At 34.8% G+C, this 13,120-nt stretch overlaps 1 protein-coding gene across 3 annotated transcripts in view; it reads right to left on the reverse strand.

The window, feature by feature from the left end:
• Window positions 1–13,120, reverse strand: part of TET2 (tet methylcytosine dioxygenase 2) — a 169,815-nt gene that overhangs the window by 8,674 nt on the left and 148,021 nt on the right. For all 3 annotated transcript variants that reach the window (XM_077142646.1, XM_077142645.1, XM_077142644.1), the window contains one exon: window positions 752–889. In XM_077142646.1, coding sequence (XP_076998761.1) covers window positions 752–889 — 138 coding nt within the window. The remainder of the gene's footprint in view (window positions 1–751; window positions 890–13,120) is intronic.

A 13,120-nucleotide genomic window follows, 5' to 3' on the forward strand; every position in this document is an offset into this window, starting at 1 on the left:
TCAATATCTTCTCTGCTTCTTAACAAAAACTTTTACACCAGTTTCTTCAATCACAGCCTGTTTCCTCCTGAACTCTTTTCTGCCCTGGAATATGACTTTAATGCTTGGCTTTTCTTCTTATTCCCAGCAGGTTTACTAATTTATAGTTTCTTGGCCTTCTTAAATTTTCATTCTTTATATCCACTTTGGAACATCACTCACATACAAGGATGCATCCTTGACTTTGCAGCTCTGGGATGTTGTTCCACTGTAAGATGTTATCCTATTTCTCTCCTGCAATCTGTACTGCCATAATGGGCTTTACACACTTAGAACCTTCTATAGTGATTACTGTGACAATGATCCATCCTCTCTTCCCTCATTTGTATTCCTTTCTGCAAAGTGGACTGATACCTTGTCTTCTGGCTTTTTGTGTTTTGTTTTTTTTTTCTTAGCTGATTACAACCTATCTGATGCTAAGTTTTGAAAGATTTTTTGGCCACTAATCATAACTCAAAATGCACAGTTAGGTTTAGAGGCACACTAACAATTCCCATGATGATAATGAAGTTATCAACAGTTTTTCATAAATGGGTGAACCTTTATGAGAGCACTTAGTCATGCAAAACAATGTTGCAATTCATTCATAAATACACTGTTGTGTAGTTAATCCTGCAGAGAACATCATAATATTCCTAACCCAATCTGCTAATTTTCAGTCCTCTGGTCCTCAACAGGGAGATGCTCCTATGCTGTCCTTAGCTCTACTTACCAGCGTGCTGCCATTTTGCATGTTGTGCAAGTCTCTATGGGCATGAGCACAGAAGTCCAGACATGCAGTGACCCCTGAAAATGGACGGCCCTCTTTGAGACCCAGACGACACTCTGGTGCTCTGTGTTCATATTCAATCTGAAAAAGAAAAGTCCATGTGTGAACAGGAAGTAATTAGCTTCACTCTTAGACAAAATGACTTTTTTTTTTTTAGCTATTTCAAATTTGTAAAAATATTGTGCATTTTACATCTAGAAACAAAATGAAATAATACAATACAGAGCAAATTCCTTGGCATGGTAAAGATTTTATTTTACAGAATTATTGAAATATAACGGACATACATTAAAACAGCATATATTTAAAGTGCACTATTTGATGAGTTTTGACATACATATATACTGGTGAAATCACTACCACAGTAAAAATAATACATCTTTATCAGTGCCCGAAATTTCCTCATGTTCCTTCACAATTCATCCCTCCCACCTCCCTTTTCCTATAGAACTAATGAACTGTTACTATAAAGTTGGCATTTTCTAGAATTTTACTTAAATGTATCCATCTGAGGTTAAATTTTTTTATAGCATGAAGTTAATTTTTTTTCTATATGGATAATCAGCTGTTACTGAATAAAAAGTTTATCCTTTTTGCCATTAAACTACTTTTTTGAAAATCAGTTGACCACATACGCTAGTTTTATTTACGGACCCTTTAATATGATTCACTGTTATACATTTATCCCAATATCTTAATGTCTTGATTACCATAGATTTTAAATAACTCTCCAAAACAAGTAATAAGTCCCTACATTTTGTGCTTTCTAGAAATTATTTTATGTTAAAATAAATTTAGCTTGAAATGCTAGTGATAAATGAAAGCAAGGGGTAAGGGGTATGGTATGTATAATCTTTTTTTTTTTCTCTGTTATTGTTTTCTTTTTCTGTTGTCTTTTTATTTCTTTGTCTGAATTGATGCAAATGTTCTAAGAAAGGATGAATATGCAACTATGAGATGATATTGAAAATTACTGATTATATATGTAGAATGGAATGATATCTTAATGTTTTTGTTTGTTCTTAATTTTTTTAATAAATAAATTAAAAAAATTATTTTAGCTATTCCAGACCTTTGCCCTTCCTTTCATATATTTTAGAATCACCTTGTCAATTCCTTCCAAAAACTTAAGACTTACATTGCTAATGCACTGAATCTTTCTTTAGATTAATTTGGGGGAGAAATGGCATCTTAACAATATTTAGTTTTGTGATCCATGAATATGGTATTTCTCTCCAATTATTTAGATCTTCTATAATCTCTCTTACTAATGTTTTGTTGCCTCTGTGTACAGGTCTTATACATTTTTTGTCAAATTTGTGCCTAAGAATTTCATATTTGATGCTATTTTAATTATTAGGTATTTTAATTTCAATTGTTGATTAGTATATAGAAATACAATGGTGCTTTGTATGTTGACTTTGTATTTTCTAACTGCTAAATTCACTTATTAGTTCTAGTAGCTTTTTGTAAATTTTTTCGATTTTTTATATAGACAATTATGTTGTCTACAAATAAAGACAGTGTCATTTCTTCCTTTCCAATCTTTAAGCTTTTTATTTCTTTTTCTTGCCTTATTGTACTATCTACATTTCCAGTTTGATTCTGAAATGAGTTGGGGAAGTGTGTCCTCATTTTGTATTTTCTGGAAGAGTTTCCATAGAATTGGCAATATTTCTTCCTTAACTGAGGATTCCTTATCTGAGATTGGAAATTTATTTGTGGGAAGGTTTATTTATTTATTTATTTATTTTTAAATTAAAAAATATATATATAACAACAAATGGAAACATTCTTAACTTATGATCATTCTGTTCTACATATATAATCAGTAATTCACAATAACATTACATAGTTGCATATTCGTCATCATGATCATTTCTTAGAATATTTGCATCAATTCAGAAAAATAAATAAAAAGACAACAGAGAAAAATTCATACATTCCATATCCCTTACCCCTCCCTTTCACTGATCACTAGCATTTCAAGCTACTAAGTTTATTTTAACATTTGTTTCCCTTACTATTTATTTTTATTACATGTTTTACTTGTCTGTTGATAAGGTAGATAAAAGGAGCATCAGACACAAGGTTTTCACAATCACACAGTCACACTGTGAAAGCTATATCATTATACAATCATCTTCAAGAAACATGGCTACTGGAACACACACAGCTCTACATTTTCAGGCAGTTCCCTTCAGCCTCTCCACTATATCTTGACTAACAAGGTGATATCTATTTAATGCATAAGAATAACCTCCAGGATAACCTCTCAACTCTGTTTGGAATCTCTCAGCCACTGACACTTTATTTTGTCTCATTTCACTCGACCCCTTTTGGTTGAGAAGGTTTTCTCAATCCCTTGATGCTGAGTCTCAGCTCATTCCAGGATTTCTGTCCCATGTTGCCAGGAAGGTCCACACCCCTGGGAGTCATGCCCCACATAGACAAGGGAAGGGCAGTGAGTTTGCTTGTTGTGTTGGCTGGAGAGAGAGGCCACATCTGAGCAAAAAAAGAGGTTCTCTTGGGGATGACTCTTAGGCCTAATTTTAAGTAGGCTTGACCTATCCTTTGTGGGATTAAGTTTCATATGAACAAACCCCAAGATTGGGGGCTCAGCCTATAGCTTTGGTTGTCCATACTTCTTGTGAGAATATCAAGAATTCAGCTTGGGGAAGTTGAATTTTCTTCCTTTCTCACCATTCCGTGAAGGAGACTTTGCAAGTACTTTTTATTCACTGTTCAAACCACTCTGGGATTTACTGGGGCATCACTCTAGACAAACCAACAAAATCTCATGCCCTACTCAAGGTTTGTGGGAAGGTTTTTAACTATAAATTCAATTTCCTTAATAGAGAGGATTATTCAGGATATTTTTTTTTCCTTGAGTGAATCTGGGTAATTTGGATGTTCCAAGGACTTTGTTCATTTCTATAAAATTGTTGAATTTACTGACAAAGTTGTCAATTATATATCTTTATTATTCTGGTAATGTCTGTAGGATCTCTAATAATGTCTCAATTCAATTCTTTTTTTTAATATCTCAATTGTATTTTTATACTCTCCAGTTAAGTTTAAATACTGAAAAGAAATGATTCTTACAAAACTCACAAAACATTTTATTTTGTGTTTCTACTATTTTGCTTGCTCCACTATTTTTGTAATTGGGGCAAGATAAGAGTTCCAATTTGTTTAAGAACATTTAATGCGCCCCATAAGCATACTAAATCAAGATTTTTATTAACTCTTCTGAAATTGCAACATTGATTTCCATCTACAAGTATTTTTAAGATAAGAAACAATACACTGATTGAAAAAAAAGTTGTAACCTGAGCTACAAAACATTACACCTTTAGCACACTGATCAACTGAAAAACCTAGAACATCACTGCAAAGATGTTAACCATTTTTGGCCTTCAACAATGAACAGATGCAGCTTTACTGTGACTTCTCCAAAAACGTTTTGCCTTTTTTTTTTTTTTACACACTGCCAATACAGTCTCAAAGTCAGAGTTATTCCCTTAATAGGGTTCTTCAATAACTTGTTTTTGTGAATCATATCTCCCAAGTAGCTCAATATTTGCTTTGCAGTTTTAAACTTCACTATCTTTTCTATCCAAATCTCTCAGATTGCTTTCATTAGTACACAGTATATAATCAAATGTGGCAAAGTCTTCTTTGGTAGCCTGCCAGGAAATATGCTTCATGGGCATATCATGCTTCTGCAAGCAATTTTGTCCTCGATAATCAGGAAGGTTTCCTATCTCCTAATTAGTTACTGCGGCACTATCCTCCAATTGTCTGAAACATTTTGATCAGTTCTAAGTTTTCTAAAACCTGCTTCTGCAGTGGGTGACTGACAAATGTTACCCAGACATACAAGCAGCACTGACATGGGCAGCTGTGCTGCCATCTTCTCAGGTGCAAAGAGAGGCACAGAGTGAGCTCCAATATATAACATTGGCAATTTGTGTCTTTTTTTTTTCCCTGATCAAATGTCTCTAAGAACTTCCTTTTTACTTCTGTTCTTATCTTTAACTTTTCCTTTATTCTACTTTTTTTTTTTAAGCTTAAATTACTCTTCTTTTCCAAGTTTCTTCTGGCAGAAGCATAAATCATTGACCTGAGACCTTTTTATTTACCTAGTATAAATATTTGTGGCTTAGATGTCCCTCTAAATAAGTCTGCCTCCCACATATTTCAATACATGTTTTTATTTTCACTCAAGATACTTTAATTCATCCTGTGACTTCTTTCTTTGGCCCATAGGTTTTTTAAAACTATATTGTTCAGTTTCCAGATACTTAGGGACTTTGCAGGTATTTTTCTGGTATAGATGTTTAATTTAATTCCATGTAGTCAGAGTACATACTCTGAGGGATTTGAATCCTTTTATTATTGACATTTTGTTTCATGATCCAGAAAGAGATCTATCTTGCCTGAGTACTCGAAAAGAATGTTAATTCTGTTGTTTGGTGGAGAGATCTAAACTTGTCAATTAGTTCTTAAGAATATTGTTCAAGTCTTTTATTTCCATACTGATTTTCTACTTTTTCTATTCATTATTGAGAGTTGTATCAACCCCCCTGATTATAGCTGTGGATTTGTTTATTTATTTTAGTTCTATCAGTTTTTGTTTCATTTTGAAGCTTTGCTATTAGGTTCATAAATACTTAGAATCATTATGTTCTTTTGATGGACTTTCATCACATAAAATACCCCTCTTTATCTTTGGCAACATTCTTTGCTGTGAAATCTACTTTGCTATCAATATAATCATTTCAGCTTTCTTTTGATTGATGTTACCATGATATATCTTTTCCTATCCTTTACTTTTAACTTGTCTGCATCCTTATTTTTAAACCATAAATTTTGTATTGCTTTTATTCAATTTCACAATCTCTGCCTTTTAATTGGAATGCTAAAATAATTTACATTTAATGTAGTTGCTGATATGGCTGGGTTTAAATATCCCAGCTTACTATTTACTTTGTATCTGTTTCTTCCTTCTAAAACTTTTTTTAGATTTGTTGATTCCATTTTTATTTCTTTATGCTTTTTTTTTAAGTGACTGTGTGCTTTATGGTTTGCAGTGTACATCTTCATAGTCTACTCTCAAATAATATTCTTGTCACATAGAGTATAAGAATCTTACCACAATATACTTTCACCCTGCCTGCCTCTGTGCTACTTCTACTTATTATAAACCTCACAATACATTAATATATTTTTGAGATAGCAAATTAACTTCTAAAGAAATTTTTAAAATAAAAACCATATTTATCCATATATTTACTATTTATGATGTTCTTTATTTCCTTATGTCAACCCATATTTCCTTTCATCTGGTATCATTTTCTTTCTGTCTGAAGGATGCCCTTTTTTGTAGTGCTGGCCCACTGAGGAATTCTTTCAACTTTTGTACATCAGAAAAACGTTTTTATGCCTTCACTTTTAAGAGGTGTTTTTACTGATTTCTAGGGCAACAATTGTTTTTTTTCCCAGTACACTAGAGATGTTTCTCCTCTATCTTCTTTATTAAATGTTTTCCTGACATGTGAAGACTTCTGTCTTTATCATTTTTTAACCGACTTTGTATAACATGGTTTTTTTCTCTCCAGCTCCTTTTAAGATTTTCCCTTTATCACTGATTTTACGCAAATCAATTTCGATGTATGAAAAACTTGGTTTTGTTTTCTTCATTTTTTTTTCCTACTTGGGGTTTGCTGAAATTTAAGGATCTTTTGGTTTACAATTTTGAACAAATCTGAGGAATAATTTTGCCATTATTCCCTTAATGGATCTTTTTTCTATCTGCTAATTTTTCTTTAACATGCTCATGTTTTCCTTTTGAACATATGGAATATATTTATACTAGCTATCTTAAGGTCCTCGTCTACTTATTCTATCATTTGTGTCATTTCTGGGACTAGTTATATTGATTGTTTTTTCCCTTTCACATTATGGGTCATATTTTCTTGTTTCTTTGTATGCCTGGTCATTTTTTATTAGATGCCAGCCATTACAAATTTTAACTGGTTTGTTAGATTTTTAAAATCTTTGTTCTAGAAAGCAGTTAAATTATCTGGAAGAAGTTTGACCCTTTCACAGTTTAATTTTAAGCATTTCTAGGTAAGCCAGGAAGAATTAGTTTATTTCTACTACTGAGGTAGTAACCGACACTCCAAATACTCTACTAGGTGCTCTGTGTATTGTTTGCCCTCTGACTGGTGGAAAAATATATTCCAGGTCCTGCATGAGTCTAAGGAATTGTTTTGCTTGCATCTTTCCAGTTTCTTCTGTAAGCCTCAGGAGTTTGTTCACACACATATGCTATTCAGCACTCACCTGAAGACATGAACAGAATCTTCTGCAGATCTTTCAAGGACTTCTCTATGCAGCCCTCTCCTCTATGGCAGTTTTAAATGTGAATTCAAGCCACCTTTGCTTATCAAAATTCTGAACTTTGCCTGTTGAACTCACGGATAACTCTGGCATCTATTTGGGTCCTTCTTCCCTGGCATAGGGCCTAATGCTCTCTCTCCAGGAAGTAAGCTACAGCAATTAAAGGTCCACATTTTTAATTTCCCTTCTCTTTGGAGTAACTGTCTTGTATTGCTCATTGTTCAAAGTCTAAATGCAATTTTTAATAGTTTATTTGGTTTTTTAATTACTTAAGGTGGGAAGGAAGGTAAATCCAGTCCCTGCTACTCCATCATGGACAGACACTTAACTCCCACCATCAGGTATTTGACGGTTTGCCTATTTTCTTAACTTTTTTTTTTATTGTGAAATAGAGCATATATATGCAAAAAAAAGCAATGCATTTTCAAGTATATTTTAACAAGTAGTTATAGAACAGATTTTAAAGTTTGGTATGGGTTACAGTTTCAAGATTTTTTGCTTTTTCTACTAGCTGCTCCAAGACACTGGAGGCCAAAAGAAATATCAATTTAACGATTCAACAATTATACTCATTTGTTAACTCCTATCTTCTCTGTTCTACTCTTCCTTCTTTTTTTTCTTTTTTGTGATAAATACCATGTATACAAAAAACACAATAAATTCCAAAGCATATCACAACACTAGTTTAGAACAGATTTCAGAGTTTGATATGGGTTCCAATTCCACAATTTTAGATTTTTACTTCTAGCTGCTCTAAAGTACTAGAAACTAAAAGAAGTATCAATATAATAACTCAGCAATCATATTCATTTCATAAACCTGACCTTCTCTGCATAACTTCACCATCACCTTTGATCTTTTCCCCACTTTTTGGGGGTATTTGGGCTATGCCCATTCTAACTTTTTCATGGGATAGGGGGATGAAACTAGTTGATGTTCTAAAGAGGCTGGCCCCTCCACATTTCAGGACTTATCTAGTTCAGGAATCCATTTGGAGGTTGTAGGTTTCTGGAAAGTTACCCTTGTGCATGGAACCATTGTAGAATCTTATATAATACCCTATGTATTCTTTAGGATTGGCAAGAATGGTTTTGGTTGAGGCAAAGTTATGATAAGTAGCAATGTCTCACTGAAGCTTGCATAAAAAGTGACCTCGAGAGTAGACTCTTGACTCTATTTGAACTCGCTCAGCCCCTAATACCTTATTAGTTACACTTCTTTTCTCCCTTTGGGTCGGGATGGCATCATTGATCACATGGTACCAGGGCCAGGCTCATCACCCATGCTGCCTGGGAGACTTTCACCCCTGGATGTCATGTCCCACATAGTGGGGAGGGCAATGGTTTCATTTGCAGAGTTGGGTTTAGAGATAGAGAGCCCATATCTGAGCAATGAAGGAGGTCCTACAGAAGTAATCTTAGGTATACCTATACATAGGCTAAGTTTCTCTGCTACATACATTAAGTTTCACAAGAGCAAGTCTCAAGATCAAGCGCTTGGCCTATTGATTGGGTGTCACTAATGTTTGCCACAGTATCCAGGGTTTCCTCAGTGGTAAAGTTTAATAGTTCTATATACTTTCTCCCATCCATTAAAGGACTTTGCCAATACTTTTTGATTATCTGCTTAATACACTTTGGGATGTATCCAGGCATTACTTTAAGGTATACAGGATTAAAGGCTCTCATTCTTATTCTGGGGTCCCTGTACTTGGATAGTTAAATGATCTATCCAGGCAGGTTGATTTAGATTATGTGCTACAGAAAATTTAGATTCTGGACAAAATAAACCTTTCTTCCTTTGGTCTAAAGAGTAGGTAAAATTCTAAAATATGGATGAGGTCTTCCTTACCCTTGTATTATGAATTGGCTTAATCTCAATATGACTGGCTTCATTCTTATCTCTAAATACCATGTTATACAAAAATAAAACAGCCTCTCAAAATCCAGAATTAACACTTACCACTCTGGACTGAATGTGACTGTTATAAGGGTTTGCAATCTAGGCCCCAATATTCTATAAGTTTTTCCTAAATGAAATCATACAATATTTGTTCTTTTGTTTCTGGCTTATTTTTATTTTTTACATGGGCAGGCACTGGGGATCGACTCCGAGTCTCCAGCATGGTAGGTGAGAATTCTGTCACTGAGTCAATGTTGCACCACCCTGTTTCGGGCTTATGTTGCCTCACCAAATTCACAGGTTCACTCACATTATTGCATGGCTCACAACATCGTTCCTTTTTGCAGTAGCACAATGATCACATGTATACACCACCATTCACCAATCTACTTCTCAGTCAGTGCATTGTTCAGACATCTCCATCTATTGGGCCTCATGTATAAGGTCCAAAGTCAATAGTCCATTAACACTTTTCAATGGATAATTTCATTGTTCCCAAAGAAAGATAATCGATAAATACATCTTCACCAAAAGAAAATCCAAATCTCCCCCTAAAACATGTCCCTTCCCCCATTATGTCCACCTGGTATTGCTGTGGTACTGTTGATGTTTTCCTGTTCAACAGCCCACAGCATGCAATAGCTGTTTTTCACCTACAGCCTGATATTGTATACTTTTTATACAAGATTAATACCTTTGCAGTAGTATATTCAAGAACTTATTTAGATTTGTAGTGTTAAACAGTGGGACACATGAGTCTATACAATGCCTTTCAATCATATCCCCCTTCAATATGGAATATTACTTATGACCCAATCGTGAAGTATTGTGCCTTCACTTCTATCTATTTCCTTATAATTAAGTTCAACCTCATTAGCTAACTGTTTTACCCATCTCAAGCTCTCCTGCATCTCTGTATATTCTGTATTATAAGCCTCTGATTTTACCTTTACCATGGTCATAAAAGTGGAGTCATATAGTATCTATCCTTTTGTATCTGTCTTATTTTACTCAGCATTATGCCCTCAAGGCTCATCCATCTCATCATATGATTCAGGAAGTCATTTCATATTACCGATGCATAACATTTCATTGTATGTATATACCATATTTTGTTAATCCACTCATCTGCTGATGGGCCCTTGTATTTCCATCTTTTGGCAACTGGGAATAATGTTGCTATGAGCATTAATGTACAAATGTATGTGTCACTGCTTTTAGCTCTACTGTGTATATACTGAGTAGTGGTATTGCTGGGTCATAAGGCAAATTTATGTTTTCTGAGGAACTGCCAGACTGTCTTCCATAGCAGCCGTATCATTTACATTTCCACCAGCAGTGCATAAATGTCCCAATTTCTCTACCTTCTCTCCAATATTTGTAGCTCCCTGTTTGTGTAATAGCAGCCATTCTTTCTTTTTTTTTTTTGAAACTTTCACCATTGTCTATTTGAAACCATTTATATTTTGTTCCCCTTATTATTTATTTTTAATCCATATATTTTATTCATCTGCCCATACCATAGACAAAAGGAGCATCAGACACAAGGTTTTCACAGTCACGCAGTCATATTGTGAAAGCTATATCATTATACAATCATCTTCAAGAAACATGGCTACTGGAACATGGCTCTATACTTTCAGGCACTTCCCTCTAGCCTAATACACCTTAATCTAAAAAGGGGATATCTGTATAATGTGTGTATTAGTTATGGTTCTCTAGAGAAACAGAATCAACAGGGAACACTCGCAAATACAAAATTTATAAAAGTGCCTCACGTGACCACGGGGACACAGAGTCCAAAATCTGCAAGCAGGCTCTGAAGCCGATGATTCTGATGGAGGGTCTGGATGAACTCCACAGGAGAGGCTCACCAGCTGAGACAGAAAGAGCCTGTCTCCTCTGAATCCTCCTTAAAAGGTTTCCAGTGATCAGATTAAGCATTACTCATTGCAGAAGACTCTCCCCTTTGGCTGATTACAAATGTAATCAGCTGCGGATGTAGCTGACATGATCATGATTCAATTCTATGAAATGTCCTCATTGCAATAGACAGGCCAGCAGTTGCCCAAACAGACAAACAGGTACCACCACTTGGCCAAGTTGACACATGAACCTGACCATGACAATGTGTAACCTAACCTCTCGACTGTTTGAAATCTTTCAGCCACTGACACTTTATTTTGTCTCATTTCTCTCTTCCCCCTTTCAGTCGAGAAGGCTTTCTCAATTCCTTGATGTTAAGTTCCAGCTCATTCTAGGATATCTGTCCCACATTGCCAGGGAGGTTTATACCCCTGGGAGTTATGTTCCATGTAGAGAAGGGGAAGGCAGTGAGTTTGCTTGACGTGTTGGCTGAGAGAGAGAGAGAGAGGCCACATCTGAGCAACAAAAGAGGTCCTCTGGGGGTGACTCTTAGGCCTAATTTTAAGTAGACTTAGTTTATCCTTTGTGGATATAATTTTCATATGAACAAACCTCAAGATTGAGGGCCTGACCTATTGATTTTGTTGTCCCCACTACTTGCAAGAATATCAGGAGTTCTCCAAATGGGGAAGTTTAACTTTTCCCCTTTCCTGCTATTTCCCCAAGGGGACTTTACAAACACTTTTTTGTTCACTGTGAAACCATTTTTATAATCCTACAAAAAACTCATACTCACTAAGCAATAACTCCCTAACCCTTCAGCCCCTAGGCCCTGGTAACCACTACTCTGCTTTCTGTCTCTATGAATTTACTTATTCTAAGTATTTCACAGAAATGAAGTCATATAGTATTTGTCCTTATGTTTATGGCTTTTTTCACCGAACATGATGTCTTCAAGTTTCATCTAGGTTGTAGCATGAATATGGCTGAAAACAGTCCATTTTATGTATACACCACATTTTGTTTATCCATTCTTCTGCTGATGAATATTTGGGTTGCTTCCTTTTGGCTATTGTGAGTATCGCTACTGTGAACATTGGCATTCAAGTTCTGTTCCAGTTCCTGCTTACGGTTCTTTTGGATATATACCTGGAAGTGGAATTACATGGCCATAGGATAATTCTTTGTTTAACTTTCTGAAAAACTGCCAAACTGTTCCACAGTGGCTTCCCCATTTTACATCCCCACCAACAATGCATAAGTCCTTATTTTTCTATATCCTTGATAACGTTTGTTTTTTTAATATTAGCCATCCTAGTGAGTGTGCAGTGGTATCTCATTGTGATTCTGATTTGTATTTCCTTAATGGCTAATAATGTTGAACATCTTTTCATGCGCTTATTGGCAAATCATATATTTACTTTGAAGAAATGTCTATTCAAATCCTTTGCCCAAATTAAATTGTTTGTTTGCTTGTCACTTTGTTGTTGAATTGTAACAGTTCTTTTCGTATTCTGGATATTAAACCCTAACAAGACTTATTTTAAAATTAAATTTCCAAACATTTTCTACCATTCTGTAGGTTGTCCTTTCACATTCCTTTTTTTTAATTTATATTTCATTTATGATACATAACCACATACAAACATAAACATTCTTATCATGATCATTCCGTTATTATATAATCAATAACTCACACTACCATCACATAGTTATATATTCATTGTCATGATAATTTCTTATAACATCTGCATAAATTCAGAAAAAGCAATAAAAAGAAAACAGAAAAAAATTCAAACATGCCATACCCCTTACCCCTCCCCTTCACCAATCACCAGCATTTCAATCTACTAAATTTATTTTAGCATTTGTCTTATTATTTATTTTTAATTCATATGTTTTACTTGTCCATCAATAAAGTAGACAAAAGGAGCATCAGACACAAGGCTCTCACAACCACACAGTCACTCTGTGACAGCGATATCATCATACAATTATCTTCAAGAAACATGGCCACCAGAGCATAGCTCCACATTTTTGGGCAATTCCCTCCAGCCTCTCCATTATACCTTAACTAAACAGGTGAGATCTCTTTAATGCTTAAGAATAACCTTCAGGATAACCTCTCCACTCTGT

This window comes from Tamandua tetradactyla, chromosome 24 (assembly GCF_023851605.1).
Source record: "Tamandua tetradactyla isolate mTamTet1 chromosome 24, mTamTet1.pri, whole genome shotgun sequence".
Lineage (NCBI taxonomy): Eukaryota > Metazoa > Chordata > Mammalia > Pilosa > Myrmecophagidae > Tamandua > Tamandua tetradactyla.